Here is a 17,642-nt window from a genome sequence, read left to right on the forward strand (position 1 = left end):
TCTCTTTCTTTTAATGAGGTTTTACTGCATAGGTGTTTTTTAAAATGCACTTTTCTTTGTTGTTTTATGCTGTTTTATTGGGTGCACATGGCCTAAAAAAGCACCCTAAAATATTTTTAAATAGATAAATAACTACAAATGTTGTTTACTTTGCTAATGTCACATTTTAATCCAGCTTTTAAATCACTGAGCAAGTAAAACCTCTGCTAGTGCAATGGAACAACCCAAAATATGTTCCAGGGAACTGGGGGAAACCCCAGAGCAGATTTTGGGGGTGGGGAAGGTACCTGGCCGGGGTGGGGGGAGAGAAGAGGAAGCTCCATTGCAGAAGTGGAAGTTATTCCTCTATATAAACATGGTAATCAATGCAAGGAATGCAGCTTTTTCCATGAGCTGACTGAATTGCGCTCCCAGTCACATGAAAGAGTCTCCACGAGTACATGTGGTACCCTCTTTAGACTTTTGTCCTATATGTAGACACCAGTTTTTGGAACCAGGCAGGCATGTGATGTTAAGGGTGGAGTCAGGAGCCAACCCCCAGCCTTCCTTCCCCCCTGCACTAGTCATACAGATGGTAATAACTGAAAGGGGCTCAGGAAGTCCCCGAATCAAATTTCATCCCAGCCGTTAACAGACTAGCTGGCCTTCAGATTCCTCCAGTTCAATACTAATAATGGCATGTTTTACCAGCTGTTGTAAAGCTTACAGAGATGGATACCTGTGACATGCTTTAAGCTTTTGAAGGATGCCATAAAAAAGGCTAAATATGATGATTATGAAACAGAAGAGAGGACATTTGCTTCACACACATTGGAAGAATGAAAAAAAAACCTGTGACAATCATATTTTAATTGCATAAATCCTGTTTAAACTAGAAACTATGTTTCTTACCAACATCTTGGGAAAATAAATAGTGCTGTCATATTAATTGAATTTATTTCCCCTATAACTGGGGGGGGCGGGGGGGCGGGGAGGCACAGAGAGGTGCCTTCACAAAGCACATACAATGTACACCGTCTTGTGATTAGCATCAAGAACAGCCTATTAGTATTGTAAGTGGCCAAATGGATGGCAGAATGAATTTTCCTTCTTGCGTCATTCACCCAAGGTTATTATGGCTACGAAAATATCATCTAATGTTTCCATTCTTTTGCAACAGTCTGCTTTCTGGCACTAATACATAAATGTTAACTCATGATAATGTTCAAGTGACATTTACGGAATTGTTGTATTGTCTATGCAAACAGCATGTGAGCAGCGATTACACCACTAATGCCAAAATATTAACAAATCTCTCAAAACTTAGCAGGCATAGTGTTTAGCGGTGTCTGTTCCTAATTTTGAGAATCATTTAGGCCAGATGCCCTGAGTGCTCTCTCCCTCTGTGAGCCCACCTCCTTGCACACATAATCACTGCTCATTCACCTGCTTGCTCTCTCTGGCTCAATCTATACTCTTGTCCAGAAGAGGTCAATGTGTTGTGGATGATGCTCTTTTCATGCTCACACACAAACCTAGAGGGGGCAAGTGACCAGGCAGCAACAGCAAGGAGCAGGAGAAGGGGGAAGGGTCTCTGGAGGTCAAAAGTGGGCCCTCTGTTGCAGATGATCTAGTTTTGCAGATGATCTAGTTTTAACTTTACAAGAGCCAGACACTAGTATGAGAAGAGTTTTAGAGTTAATACAAGTATTTGGTCAAGTAGCAGGCTTTAAGCTGAATAAACAGAAAACGAAAGTATTGGACAAAAATTTAACAAGTGCAGAAAGAGAGAAATTTCAGAATGATACTGGTTTATCGATAGCAAAGAAGGTGAAATACCTGGGGATAAATTTGACATCTAAGAATGTGAATCTATTTAAAGATAACTATGAGAAATGTTGGGCAGAAGTGAAAAAAGATTTAGAAATATGGTCAAGTTTGAGACTTTCCTTGTTAGGCCGAATTGCTGTTATTAAGATGAATGTTTTGCCGAGAATGTTATTTTTGTTTCAAACATTGCAGATTGTGGACAAAATGGATTGTTTCAAGAGGTGGCAAAAAGATATATCTAGATTTGTCTGGCAGGGCAAAAAGCCCAGAATAAAATTTAAGATACTAACTGACGCAAAAGAAAGAGGGGGGTTTGCCCTGCCGGACTTAAAATTGTATTATGAATCAGCGGCTTTTTGCTGGCTGAAAAACTGGCTGCTTCTTGAAAACACAGACATTTTGGATTTGGAAGGGTTCAATAATAGATTTGGCTGGCATGCATATATATGGTATGACAAGGTTAAGATCCACCAAGGTTTCAAAAACCATATTGTTAGAAAAGCCCTATATAATGTATGGATTAGGTATAAAGATTTGTTGGAAAACAAAACACCCAGGTGGTTGTCACCGATGGAAGCTAAGGAAGTGAAAAAATTAAATATGGAATCCAAATGGCCGAAATATTGGGAAATTATAGAGTACGAGGAGGGAAAAGTTAAATTGCAGAGTTATGAGAAATTGAAGTCTAAAGTAAGAGACTGGCTTCATTATTACCAGATAAATGAAGTTTTTAAACAGGACAGGAAAATTGGCTTTCAGGTGGAAAGGTCGAAATTAGAAACAGAGCTTTTGGAACCCAGTACTAAGAATTTGTCAAGAATGTATAACTTGCTGTTGAAATGGAACACACAGGATGAGATGGTTAAATCAGCTATGATTAAATGGGCACAGGACATTGGACATGACATTATGTTTGCTGACTGGGAACAGTTATGGACCACCGGTATAAAGTTTACGGCATGTAATGCCTTAAGAGAGAATATCATGAAAATGATGTATAGGTGGTACATGACCCCAGTCAAGCTTGCAAAAATTTATCACTTGCCCAATAACAAATGCTGGAAATGTAATGAAACTGAAGGTACTTTTTATCACCTTTGGTGGACATGCCCAAAGATTAAGGCTTTCTGGGAAAGGATTTATAATGAAATGAAAAAGGTGCTTAAATGCACTTTTGTGAAGAAACCAGAGGCCTTTCTCTTGGGCATGGTAGGCCAATTGGTGTCAAAGAAAGATAGGACGTTTTTTATGTATGCGACAACAGCAGCAAGAGTACTTTTAGCAAAGTACTGGAAGACACAAGAACTACCCACACTGGAAGAATGGCAGACGAAGGTGATTGACTACATGGGACTGGCTGAGATGACCGGCAGAATCCGTGACCAAGGGAAAGAGACGGTGGAAGAAGATTGGAAGAAATTTAAAGTTTACCTTAAGAACTGTTGTAAAATTAATGAGTGCTAAAATGTTTTGAGTAATGCAAAATAGAATTGCAGCGATAAACAATTGGACATGAGAAAAAGGATTTAAAGGAAGTGCCATAAGTAATTAAATTAGGGGTTGCTGGAAAGATTTAAAACAGGGATGCAGAAAAAGGAGGTATGGGGAAGTCGTTGAAAGAAGGCTTAAGGAAAAGAAGGTTAAGAAATTATACGTGTTTATATGTTTGTTTGTTTTTGTATTGTTTTGTATTGTCATTTAATATGTGTTGGAAAATTGATAAAAATTTATTAAAAAAAAAAGTGGGCCCTCTGCTGGAGTATGGGCCTTGGTAGGTGTCCAACGATGCTAAACCCAACACCGCCCCTGGCTTTAAGTGCACCAACACATCCTGTCAAAATATGCATGTAGGCACTTGATCATATACATTCTTTATAAGTTAACTCAAAAAGTATAGGTACAGGGGGGAAATGGAAATGTATGGTTTCACTTTAGTAGTATTCATTGCTACTATGCACCTCAGACAAATTGCACACCTGTTTAATTCTGGATGCGTCTACATATTTGTTTGTTTACAGAGTTTGACTCATGACATGTTCTCTTGTCTTTCTGGATTCAATTAGTGCTACTTATCACTCCATTTGTGTGACTTTTGCATACTGGGACATATTTTTTCAGTTGTGCATTGCTTGTTCTCATCCAGCCCAGGCAAAGTCTGGAAGCTTAGAATCCTATGGGCATGACATGACCATGACATGGCCAAGATGGAGCACTGCATGAACCAGTCCTGATAATGATACCTTGAAGCCCACAGAAATTACAGAAGGAAAGATGAGATGAAGAAATCGCCTAGCTGAAACTTGTATTGGAGTTGTTGATGCTTAAAACTTACTGAAGCTTGTTTTAAAGTTACAGCTCCAGCTTATCTTGAATAGTACTAAATATGTGGATTCTGTATAGTACTGGTTTCTGGCCTTGCTTAACTGGATAGCTGAACTGTGGCTGTGAGATGGGCAGGAGGAGTATTGCCTGTTGATTCTCCTGGTCGTCTGAGTGACTTTTCATTATATTGACCATTAGAATTAACAATGACCTTCTGGGTCAGCTAGCTGGGATCAGTTACAGCACCTCAAAATTATTAACAGAATATAGGAGTAGATACTTGCTCATATAGCAAGTTTTGCTTACGTTCGTACGTGGCTGGACTCTGGAAATACACAGAATTGCTTACCACATAACTAACCATGGGGTGCCACTTCAGAAAACTGCAATAAGTATTGTTTGAAGCTGTATTTATGAACAAGGTATTCATTAATAACAGATTTCTACTGGCCATAGGATGGCAGCAGTGTCAGCAAGACTAGATGAACTATGTTAATAAAAGAGTCATAGGAGAAAGGAAACCTCTTCAAAACCACAGCATTCACTTTTACTCAGTATCTTCAGATTTGTAGGTTATGACATTTCCATGGTAATATGATGTCATGTAGGTATGGGATTGCAATTTCACATTTTGGTTTCTTTACAGCTCTGATAACTATGTTCGGAAGTTAGGAGTAATATAGGCATAATAATTAAGCATAGGCAAATGTTTACAAATAAAAACACTGGCACCAAAATGCTTATTAAAAAAAGTACTCTTTCATTTGCTTGTGAGGAAGCACTAGATGCCTGAAACTATAGAAATGGAAACAGGCTTAATTTCACCAAGACACTGCATGATTACAATTTAAAAACATTCTATTTATACAATCTTCATGAGTTTTCTTAGAGCTTGCTTTATCGTAATTATCTTTCAAAGCACATATGTACTATACAAATAAAATAATATATCTTGACATACACATTTATCCCGTCTCAGCTCTTCAGACATCTGAAAATTCTTCTTTCTCCCTTCCTCTCTACTACTGTCCTTTCTGTCAACTTCTTTCCCCTTTGTTGTGTTAAAAGCCTTGTTGCTCTCTTCAAACCAGTCTCCATTTGCACTACCATTCTGAGGTTCTGTTCCTATATTTATCTCCTCTTTATGCTCCAAGGGATGGGCTGTAAGGATTCTACACCAAAACTAGAATTGGATGCGTCTTAATACTGCCTTTAAAGCATGCTGTGGCCTTATGGTCCCATGCTTAAAAAGAAAAAAAGATTTGCCTTATCCTCTAAGGCAGGCATCCCCAAACTCGGCCCTCCAGATGTTTTGGGACTACAACTCCCATCATCCCTAGCTAACAGGACCAGTGGTCAGGGGTGATGTGAATTGTAGTTCCAAAACATATGAAGGTCTGAGTTTGGGGATGCCTGCTCTGAGGCCAAGGAGAAATAGGACTAACATCCAGTTTATCTTTATTTTTTGCTATGGTTACACTTGAGGAGTCTTGATGTTTCATTACTAAATAACAATGCCTTGCATTTGGGCTGAAGAGAGGTTCAATTTATTGCTCAACTCTGAACTGTATTGGGCTGAGGGCTTGGGTTAGTTGTGTTTCCTTTCAAAGTTGAAAGGTGGTGAACAAACTACCTAATGAAGCTTTGCTGCATGCAATATAGTGTCATAAAATGTTAAAGCATGCTTTCCCCATTTTACTTATTGTGTATTTAACAGTATTGAGAACATCTGCTTTGTCACATGATACTGTCATATGATACTGATGAAACTTGTTTGCGTGCTTTCGTGTTAACATAACCACAACTCATTTAAAGTAATGGGAAAATATATGTCGTTCTCGTATGTTCCTGCCCCCACTATGTTTACAGCTCTGATTACTTAGTTCACATGTTTTATATGTCAATGTGAGTGTGAGCTCTAGGAAGACAAGGATTAATCATATGGAGGAAATTGTATGAACCAATCCTGTCTTACTGATTTCACTGGGTATTGAGCACATATAACTTGATTACAAAGTAGCTTCTTTCACTTGAAAATGATGCAATGAACTACTCCAAAGACAATTTTGATCATAATTTTGATGCCTATTATTGTTTTATTTTTAAGAAACAGCATTAAATAAGACTATTCGTCACTCTCCCTCTTCCTTTTCTCACATTTATAGATTGTCAAGAAATCTAACTAAGTAAGATGATAACAAAGAATCAGAAGAAAATTATTTTACAACCTAATTTTACAAGATGAAAGAAGCATTAGACTTAAATTCTGGCTATGGTAAGGAGAATATGGATCATATCTGAGTAAAAGTAGGAAAAGCAGTTGGCTCTTAAATAATATTTGGTGATGAAAGCTTCATGAATACATTTTAAAAGGTTAAACTAATTCAAAATATATTAGTTTCTATTGGTGTATTTAAATTCTTAAAGGATGAATTTTCTATACTGTAGACACTTTCTTCAATTAAGCAAAATACATTTGCTATTTTGCAGTTGTAAAAGATATGTTCCAAATCTTCTTTTTTGTCCTTAGCTGGCAGAACACCTAAAGCTCAGACACTGGGGTAAGATACAGAAAATGAGCAGTGGGATCAAGGGTGCTCTCCACTGCCTCCCACTCTCACACATTTTCCCCTCCTTCCAATGTGCATCTTCTGCCAAGCCAGGTTAAAAGGACCCGAAATATGCTCCCAAACTCGCTTTAAGAACCCAGTTTCAATTTCGCAACACTTTACAGTAGTATAGGGATGATACAAGGAGAATTCATAAAAGGGAGCTTCTCTGATTATTCAAAAGGATATCTGGGTTGAGCAACTCCTCTTTGTAGCCTGCTACAAAGCAATGCCCCACTTGAACACACATCAAGCATCCTCCACAGTGCCTGCCTGCCTTCTTCTAATCTCAAAGGCTCCTTCAACTTGCTCAGGGCAGAAAGGAGAGGTGGCAGAGGATTTAGCTCTTTGGCAGAGCTGTCTTTCCAGCCAAGGGATGCACAGTATTGCTTCAGGTTGCTGGCAAAAATGTGGCTGTTTAAAAAGGCCTCCACAGTGTGTGTGGTTTTTTAAAAAATATGTGTTTCCTTTTATTTCTGAAGTTTTTGTTTTAATGGCTGCCTTGGAACTTAGCATTGTAGTTTAGGGGTTTTATGTCAACACTTATGATTAAGGAGTGGGAACTGGGATATATTGCGTGATGTGATGTATGGATTTGTTAGCCACCTTGAATTTATTTTTGGAAATTTGGCAGGTTATAATATTTTACAAAAATAAATAAGTAAACACACGTTCCAATCTCTCCAATGGGAACGTGACACTGTTTGCATTGATCGCCAGTGATGGAAGATGCAACCTGGCAAAAACTTATACCTTTTCAGTTGTCATGTCCTCTTTGCCTGCGCTAGAAAATGATGATACTTTCTGTGTGCTTACTTGCATCACACGCAAGGGATCAATTTTGGAATGCGCATAGAGATGGTGCATTCCTACTTATCAGTAAAGATATCAAAAGATGCATTACAAAGTTGATTCACAGTATGATTTGTAGCACAATGGCAACAGACCAGGAGCCAAGATCTCAGCACCTTCCTTCCCTATTGTTTGATGGGGAAAGGCTGCATTGCACCTTACACTGAGGCATGAGAAACCATTACTTCCCTGTTGTACAGGCACTGAAGAGATATGTGTGGAGCTATTTTGCAGGCAGTGGCAATGACTGTGGCTCTGCCCTTGCTCTTGCGTGAGCAGAAAAGGCTGTATTTAAGCAGAACCTGAGGAGGCGTCAGAGAGAATTAGGACACATCTTTCCTATTCCGTCTCCCCTGCCCTCACAACTTTATCAGTGCCACATAAGCTTCTCTGGCAACACAGCAGCTAAAGCAGAGAACAGGAATGTGCTGCCTAGAAGGCTGGTGCAAAGTCTGATGGAGCATTTGTCAAAGTGGTCCTCTCTGAGTCCTCTTCTACATCAGTGAGTCCTACATCAGTGGCCACCAACTTTCTGGTGGCAGCAATGGGTGACTGTGAGCCACCATTTAACATTCCCAAATGCCCCATTGCAATGTTAAACATGGGAGACATTGTGAGAAATTTAAAACACAGTCACCTAGTGCCAGGATAGGATGGGAGGGGAGGGGTGCATATCAGGTGTCAGAACCAGTAGGCTTTGCAAGTGTTCTGGGACCTCATCACCTGCTGAACCCTGTCAGATCTGGTGCTGAAGTGGGAACAGGGTGCCTTTCTTATTTAGAGGACACCATGGCTGTTCATGAGTTAAGGAAGACACACACAAAAACAGAAAGTAAGGGAAATAATCCTCCATTAAAGTTCGGAACAGATCTTTCCTGTGTCACAAGATACGTGCCTGCCTGTGTACATAGGTCCCTGAATGAAAAAGCAGACCAGTGCAAATACGGGAGACAATATGAGATCAATAAGCAGTAGGGACTTACAGACTCTTTTTTGCTCATACTTCTGCTGTGCGAACGAGAATGGGAAATAGTACTGAAAAAGGACTCTTTCTTGGTTGCAGACAAAGGTGGAGACCCTGTGTATTCACGTCCCCCAGACAAACTTTCAATGCTTGGAGAAGCGCTGACATTTTTTGAACCCTGCCCTGTAAAGCAAACAGAGGGAAACACAAAATGATCAGTGGAAAACATTGCCATCAAAGAGCTCCCTATCTGAAGTGTCACTCAGTAACCTTCGTAAACAGATGAACGCAGAGTGAGATTTTGTGACATCAAAGCACATTTGTCCACACACAGAGGGACTTGCCACTGTGAGGCAGGCAGGTCTGCCTAGTGCCATGCCTTCAACGCACACTCTCCACGAGACAAATACAAGTCAAACACATAAAACAAATCCTGTGCAAGAAACATGGGCAGTGCCCTATGAAAGGCGTGCATTCAGTACTCAATCTATGCACGACAGTGTAAAAAAATCCTCAAACAATTTCTCTCTCCCTCCTTTCCAAATACAGTTTTTAATATTTGCTAGACAAGGAATTTGGAGGCAAACAGTGAAGTGGTAGCTTGACAGAGGAGGCATTGGTAAGGATAATATAGATGTATGTAGTGCAGTGGAATCCTATGTACCAACTCAGTTCTCCAAGCTGATTCTTGCATAACCAAAACAGCATGATTCATAGACAAGAGAAATATGCGAGCAAGTTTAGGGGAACCCCAAGGTTTGCATAAGAACAAAAGATCTTTAGAAAATAATTCTTCAGGGGCCAGAAAAACCCAAAAATAGCAAAAAGAGGGCTGAGTATCTTCAGTTGGAATGGAATGCTGGAAATCTGCTGGAGAGGAAGGAAAAACAAGAAACTGGGGGGTAGTGGAATGGAGTATTCTGGGAACATATGTGCCTGGCTGACTGGAACAGTCCACACTGCAATATTTTGTTGCAGGTTTCACTGGTGTGACCCTAATCCCAAAATCAGTTGCATGTTCTTCCTGTTCATTAGGTGCAACAGTTAGGAACATGGGCTTAAAAAAAAAAAAGGCAATAGCTCAGATCCTGTAATATATATATGACTACTGCATAAATCAATGTTCACTTGCATGTGTGATGTTTGGAGCTTAAGACAAACAGAGCATAATATGAGAATAGCTTCACGACATTTAGCAGATACAGTGGTACCTCGCAAGACGAAATTAATTCGTTCCGCGAGTTTTTTCTTCTTGCGAGTTTTTTGTCTTGCGAAGCACGGTTTCCCATAGGAATGCATTGAAAATCAATTAATGCGTTCCTATGGAAACCGCTTGCCGGGCTAGCGGTGCGGAGAAGGGCTTTTCTCCCCACCGCAAGCCTTCAGGACAGGTCCGGGAACAGAGGGGAAGGTGCGCTGCGCTTCTCCTCTGTTCCCGGAGCTTGCAGTGAGGAGAAGGGCTTTCCTCCCCACCGCCAACATTCAGAACAGCATTCTGAATGTTGGCGGTGGGAAGGAAAACCCTCCTCCCACCACAAGTCTTCAGGACAGGTCCGGGAACAGAGGGGAAGGCGTGCAGCGCTTCTCCTCTGTTCCCGGGGCTTGCGGTGGGAGGAGGGTTTTTCCTCCCCACCGCCAACATTAAGAACAGCATTCTGAATGTTGGCGGTGGGAAGGAAAACCCTCCTCCCACCGCAAGTCTTCAGGACAGGTCCGGGAACAGAGGGGAAGGCGCGTTGCGCTTCTCCTCTGTCCCCGGACCTGTTCTGAAGGCTGGTGGTCCACCGCCAGCCTTCAGAACAGCCGCCCGAAGGCTGGCGCGGGGAGAAGGGCTCTCCGCCCCACCGCCAGCCTTCGGAGCAGCTTTCCGAAGGCTGGCGGCGGGAGGAGGTCTCTCCGCCCCACTGCCAGCCTTCGGAGGAGCCTTCCGAGGCCTGGCGGGGGGAGGAGGTCTCTCCGCCCCACCGCCAGCCTTTGGAGGAGCCTTCCGAAGCCTGGCGGGGGGAGGAGCTCTCTCCGCCCCACCACCAGCCTTCGGAGGAGGTCCGAGGACAGTAGGGAAGACGCGCTGCGCTTCCCCGCTGTCCCCGGAGATTTCCCTATGGGCTTTCGTCTTGCGAAGGAAGCCCAAAGGGAAATTCGTCTGGCGAAGCCCCTCGAAAAACGGAAAACTCTTTCTTCTTGCGAGTTTTCCGTCTTGCGAGGCATTCGTCTTGCGAGGTACCACTGTACACTGTGCTTATTTATCAATAATAATAATAATAATAATAATAATTCCCTTACAAACACTCAAGGGAGCAAATACATTTAATATAAAAAACTAAAATGTAACAATAAAATAAGAATATAAACAAATTCAAGAGACATATGATTACAGAAGCTAAGGAGCCAGGGAGATGAGAAGCCAGTCAACAACTCAGCAGGTAAAACAACCCCTGGAACAGAAAGGCCTTCACACAGTGACAGAAGAGGCAAAACGAGGGAGGCAAATTCCAAAGCCTGAGCACAGCCAGAGGAGAGGAAAGGCTCTGGCGCTCTCTCTCTCTCTCATTTCAACCAGATTTAGATGGGCTATAAAAGAGTGTCTCTCCAGCAGATCTTAATGAGTACATAGGCTTATATAGGAAAAGGCTGCTCATTAGGAATCATGGTCCCAAGCCATTTAGAGATTTAAAGGGCAAAACCAGCAAAACCAGCACGGACTAATACAGATTTGCAAATCACCCAGAAGAGTAGAAATTAAGATGCTGAGCTCAGCCATGAACACACTTGGTGGCCTTTGATGTCTCTCACCCACAGTACGGCCTCAATTTTTTTTTACTAAGATGATGCTGAGCCTGTTCAGGCTGAAAGAGAGTGGGGGCTGTGCATGACTGCCTCCTCAACAATATCCCAGACTCTGCCGGCTGCAACCACAAGGCCTTTGTGCATTGGGCGGAAGATCTGAATGTGCACAGAATCCTCCCTGCAACTGAGAACCTCGATGATGCGTGATTCCCAATCGCAGGGAGGCCTCTGGGTGTTTCTTGAACACCCAAATGGGGCTTTAGTTAGATTGGAATTGTGCAGACTGCACCGGCAATTTCAGATCACCCCGTCTGTAATCCTCGACAGCTGCTCCTAGCCAGTGCAGAATGTACTGAGCTAGAAGGACTAATGATTTGACTCAGTACAAGGCAGCTTCTTATGTTCCTAGCAACTATTCCCTGCCAAACTTCAGTGATGACAATAAGGAGAGCCTAATCTGATTGAGATAGAAGTAATGTTGACAGGCCTTGCCAGACACCTCCGCTGAATGCTTCCATCAAGACAAAGGAATACTGCTAAGATACATGCTTAGAGGGGAAGTGCAAGCCAAAGAGGGAAGGAACTCTCATATTTATTTTGGTCCCACCAGCTTTGGTTCACTCTTTTACTATACATCGTACCAGTTGGCAGTTAGTCTCCTACCAGATCCTCAGCAGCTATTTCATCACAGGTGCCATGCTTCCAATAAAATGGAAGAGTGCATACAGTGGCACCTTGGGTTAAGTACTTAATTCGTTCCGGAGGTCCGTTCTTAACCTGAAACTGTTCTTAACCTGAAGCACCACTTTAGCTAATGGAGCCTCCCGCTGCTGCTGCGCCGCCAGAGCACGATTTCTGTTCTCATCCTGAAGCAAAGTTCTTAACTTGAAGCATTATTTCTGGGTTAGCGGAGTCTGTAACCTGAAGCGTATGTAACCTGAAGCATATGTAACCTGAGGTACCACTGTACATACTAAGTACTATCTGTAATTAGGTTTTCTAGTCAACAGGTGGGGAAAAATTGCCCCCATCTCATTCTTTACAGTTCTGTGGAGTGGTACTCTCTTTTGATAAATTCCTATCCTTCACTCTTGTGTCTACTGTTAAATATAACAAGAGGATCATGGTGAAGAGAAGTATACTTGAATCTCTATTTATACCTGAGTTCAAGTCCCCAGCTGCTTATGGAAGTCAATAGGTTGTCAGAGGTAGGCTGCTTTAAGTGTAAATGGTGCTCATGGAAAACCCATGTATGAGCTCCTTGATGGGCAGGATAAAAATGGTATTTTAAAAATATAGATATTAAGAAAAAAATTGTCTGCTAGCTATAAATGTACATATACTAACGTCACCCCAAATGTTGGTTTCAAATCCCTATTGTAGAACTCTATTTTAACTTGAATTCTGCCCAACTAAAAAGTGTTTTTAGATATTTTAAAAATGTTTTCAGACCTGAGGTTACAAAAAAAGTGTACTTTGCAAGTGGTAAGCCACAGAACAAACCTTAGGTACAAATCATGGTTTTTCTAAAGTGAGATAAACCATGAGCCCATGTGCTGATGTATTGCTAAGCCAAACCATGGCTTTGCTCACAGCAGGAGGACCAAAGTGCCCAGAATCTTCTCACCAGGAGCCCATGTATTTTCAGTAAGTTCGGGCATGGCTTTGAGTTATTTGTGAACTGGATCAATATGTACTTGCAGGTCAAAAGTGTAAACTTCATAAAGCAGCTTTTTAACTTTGGGATAAATCAACAATTAGAAGATCTGCTGCATTATTTAGATTGTCAGTTGGAAAAGTCTGCTAAAAAGTTGCAGAAGCAGGATAAATTATATGATCTCTGTGAAAGATATATTGAAGACTCTACCTTTGGAAGCTGTATCTATTCTATTTTATAGAACTTATTTTTTGGGGGAAATTTAATAGTGCCAAGGCCAATGACCAATATAAATCTATCCATCAACAAAACATGTAGCAAAGTCTGATATCACTCCTTTTTCCCCTGAAAGCGGGAGACAGCCATAGAGAAGAAACACAAAATCTGAAAAACAATTTAGAATTCTGAATGCTTAAGCAACTTTGCTTTTAAAATAGAGAGTTAAAAAGAAGAAGAATTTGTTTTACTTTTACAGTCATAAGTGACAACCATTTTGTGTGGGAGTTCCATTCCTGGCACTCATGCGCCCCACATTATTTTGCCCCACCCTTGTTCTGCCTTCTTCCAGGTCCAAAAGAATCTGCACATCAGCGATTGCGCATCAATTTGGACGTGCCTAAAATGGCCGCTGCCTGAACTCTGATTCAGCATGGAAATTAAGGAGCTGAGCTATGGGGATGTATCTAACACTCAGAGCAGAATAACTGAATTAATGGACATGACAAACAGTCCATGAATTTCAATTAGACTACTATGAGTATAACTTAATTGGATACACTCCTATGGTTTCAGCAAAGTCACAAAATAATCCCCTTCCACATAATACTGTCAAATGTTGGAAAAAGACTCTACCTTTGCTTCGTATAAATACTAGCTTTCTAAATGAAGGGAACCTTTTACATCATTAGATTTACAATGCACTACTTCAGATGTAGGCTCTTAATTGAAGATTTTTAAAAAAGCATTGTAGGCTAAGAAGATATTCTTTCCGAAAGTCCTAAATCAAAATTCCTACAGTGTACCTGAATAGCATGATACTATATGAAACAAAATGGTAAAATAATAATAATAATAGCAGAGAGGAAAGCTGATACATAAAGTAAAGGTAACACACTTAACGCATCGCATATGATGATTAAATAAAGGAAATTTCTTTTTTCTAAACAACAGCACCACTTAGTGGAAGTACGATGTATGATACACGCTGAAAATGACAACACCACAAATGAAACAGGCGTGGGTCTGGCTTTCCAATAAAAATGAGACAGGCAAACATACCATGAGTTGCTGTAGCAACTATCCCTTGGAGGGCAGTGAGATTCTGGACAGGAACCGACACTTGAGCATCACTGCCTGTAACTACATCTCCTAGTAAATAAAGTTAAAAAAAACTTTACCGTAACAGAAATATAAGTCTCTCATTTTTTGTATAACTAAGAATGGGAAATGACCCCTTTCTATTACAAATACAATGTTTGACAACTGATCTACTTTCCCTGAGATATATGCCTAACTGTCATCTGATTCTTCCATTTCACTTCAACTTTAATGCCAACATTCCCTACATTTACAAATCTACTACTCCACAGAGTATGCATTTATTTGAACAATTTGTAAAATCTTAAAAATAAGAACACACACTTTTTTTGAACCTTGTAAAACTTGGTAAACAAAGACCACCACAGATACCTGGTGTACAAAGATTTAGGATAATGATTATGTCTAATTTCACATTACACCTCTTAAATATATGTCAAACATGAGCTCTAAAAGGATTCTTGAAGTCAGTTCTTGATAAGAAAATGGGAATAATTAACTTATTATTAAGAAGTATTAAAGCAAAGTTCTTTATCTTAAGAATGTTAACAGTTATAAGAAGTGTATTCTATTAATTTTCAAATATAACAAGAGATATCTTTTGAAAAGAAGACTGTCTTCCTCAGTCCCTGGATGCCTTTGTTTAATATTATAAACCAACTGGAGTCTTTTCATTAGCTATTGCTTTTACGATCAATTTACAGCATTTCCACAGCAGGAACTCAACACACAAAGTTTCCAATAAGAAAAGGTATAAATTATTGGTAATTAACAGTGTAACCCTATACATGTCTACTCAGATGTAAGTCCCACCGAACTCTTTGAGGCTTAATCTCAGGCAAGTGGGTATAAAGTTGCTGCCTAAATTATTTATTGGTAATAATCCCCTAAACATTAATCAGAATTATATATCATTAGGGTTTAATACGACAGTCAGATCAACCAAGCATTTCTGTTCCTACTACAGCATGAATTGCCCAGGAGGTAATGCCAGTATAAAGGTAAAGGTAAAGGGACCCCTGAACGTTCGGTCCAGTCGTGGACAACTCTGGGGTTGCGGCGCTCATCTCGCTTTACTTGCTGAGGGAGCAGGCATACAGCTTCTGGGTCCAAGCCACTTCTGGCGAACCAGAGCTGCGCACGGAAATGCTGTTTACCTTCCCGCCGGAGCGGTACTTATTTATCTACTTGCACTTTGACGTGCTTTCGAACTGCTAGGTTGGCAGGAGCAGGGACCAAGGAATGGGGGCTCACCCCGTTGTGGGGATTTGAACCACCGACCTTCTGATCAGCAAGCCCTGGGCTCTGTGTTTTAGACCACAGAGCCACCCGCGTCCCTTAATGCCAATATAATGAGCCACTAACAGTAGAACAAGAAGAAAACAGTTTAACTTCACTTTTAGATTTTAATAAGTATTCTGAATATTTGTTTTTGACAATAATGAGACATGCATGGTTTTGAGTCTGACATTTAGAGCACCATTACTGATTAACAGAAGAGGACCTATAAAGAAACAATGTACACTTGGGACTGGTAGTCTGCGCTGCAAAGGTGATGAAGATACGGAATCTAACATTGCACTTTTCCTTCAGTTTTTTGTTTAGTTTTGTAGATTCTCTCTCACATGCAGACCTAAGTAACAGGAGCAAGGAAAACAGTCAACCTCCTGCATGCTGAAATAAATACACCCTCATAAGTATCTGCAAGATGTGTGGCTTGTTCTGTGGTTGTTATGTAATCATATTGCTTCCCTATGTAACAAACAGAAGGTAAATCAAATCCTAAACACTGTTATGAGTTTGATGGTGCCAGACTCCTATAATCCCTGGATTAAGCAAAAATCAGAATTTAATCTGCCCTTGGGGGGTTAAAATGGGTGCAAGAGAACTCTAATCCCTGGCTCTAGTAAGTGTTAAGCGCTAATTAAGTCAGTCTAGCTTCCTCTTGAGGTGACTGTTTGAATCCAAGGATGCAACTTTGGGAGAAGCAAGACCCTCTTGGGGTGCTGAAGCTGTGAACCCCTACATTGCAGGCTCAGGTTGTAAATATGTGTAAATAAACCAAATATTTTAAGTACATCACAGTCTTCGCTGCACCTCATTTCCAAAAGGAAACACAAACCCGGTGTAAGTTCCTGGAACCTCTGGAATCCTGCACTACTTGGAGATTGGGGTGGTGTGAAACAATATCAATTTGGTAATTGACTAAATTTACAAGAGTGCCTAGAATGCCATGTCATGAACCAGGCCTATAATGGTCATGATTTCTATGGTCTGGCCAACTTCCACAATACAAATAACAAAACAAAATCCTACTTTGGGGCATGCAGGCTAAAAAAATCCAGTTACAAGAAGTTATATTTTTTTATGTTCCATTTCCTTCTATGAAATCATGTTCGCTAGTTACAACAATACATGTTTGCTTTTTTCTTTGTTGATTCTGCTTGTCTGTCCTCCTTTCATGGAATTCCAGCATTTGAAGTGCTAAAACCTTTGTTGTTAGGCTGATGTTCCCCACTTTGTTGGGGGGTGGGGTGGGGGGTGCCAGCCTTGATTGGTTTTTAACAAGCCTTGCCTATTGCTCTTATGCACACTGTTGGTTGGTCATTCTTTCTCTCATCCTGACAGCTTTTCCCTAAAGGATGGGACACCAGAGATTCAAAACCGATTTGCAGATTGTATTTTCAGTTGCAGTTTTCTTACTGTTGAGTAAATTTGCTTGTTTCTGTTCCATTAACTTAGAACTAATGGAGGCAAGTGGCAAACCTTCAGTGTCCTGCTATGGTTTTGGAAAATGGACTTGTAACTCTTAGAAGTTTCTGTGCAAGTATAAACTTTAGGTGTTTTGGGGTTTTTTGTTTACCTACTCAGGACAATGAAATTCTGCTTTTTCAGGTGATCTTGAAATACCTCCTTTCCGGTATGTGTGAATGCCATGCGAATTGAGATGTCCCAAGCATCTCACAAAATTGTAATGGTGATGCCTGATGACTAGACGGTTTTGTGATCCTTTGAATTTTTATAGGAATAGGCTAAAGATCTACCTAAATAAATAAGTATTGATTAGCACTTCTCTTTACATAGTGAACAGGCAGTTTGGGGATTACTATTAAGTTAACAGCAATACTTCAGAGGAGTTTAGCAAACTTGATAGTGGTCTTTCAAATCCATATGTGGGTGGCCTGTCCTCAAAACACTTTTAACAAACTTTAATGGTAGCCTGGTAATCTGGGATTGCTTTTACATGCTCAGTGGCTCTTTAAACTAATAAAAGGAAGACCAAGCATGATTTTATACAACAACAGTGAAGCCTAACCCATATAGA

The 17,642-nt window shown here is 40.6% G+C and overlaps 1 protein-coding gene across 11 annotated transcripts in view; it reads right to left on the bottom strand.

Annotated features, from left to right (window-relative positions):
- The window catches only part of TBC1D5 (TBC1 domain family member 5), a 289,716-nt gene that overhangs the window by 61,067 nt on the left and 211,007 nt on the right, over positions 1 to 17,642 (bottom strand). For 9 of the 11 annotated variants that reach the window (XM_053359280.1, XM_053359270.1, XM_053359272.1 and 6 more), the window contains 2 exons: positions 14,279 to 14,368; positions 8,576 to 8,739 (listed from right to left, as the gene is read on the bottom strand). In XM_053359280.1, coding sequence (XP_053215255.1) covers positions 8,576 to 8,739; positions 14,279 to 14,368 — 254 coding nt within the window. The remainder of the gene's footprint in view (positions 1 to 8,575; positions 8,740 to 14,278; positions 14,369 to 17,642) is intronic. The other 2 variants (XM_053359277.1, XM_053359276.1) reach the window with 1 other exon arrangement.

The sequence above is a fragment of the Podarcis raffonei genome, chromosome 12 (assembly GCF_027172205.1).
Source record: "Podarcis raffonei isolate rPodRaf1 chromosome 12, rPodRaf1.pri, whole genome shotgun sequence".
Classification (NCBI taxonomy): domain Eukaryota; kingdom Metazoa; phylum Chordata; class Lepidosauria; order Squamata; family Lacertidae; genus Podarcis; species Podarcis raffonei.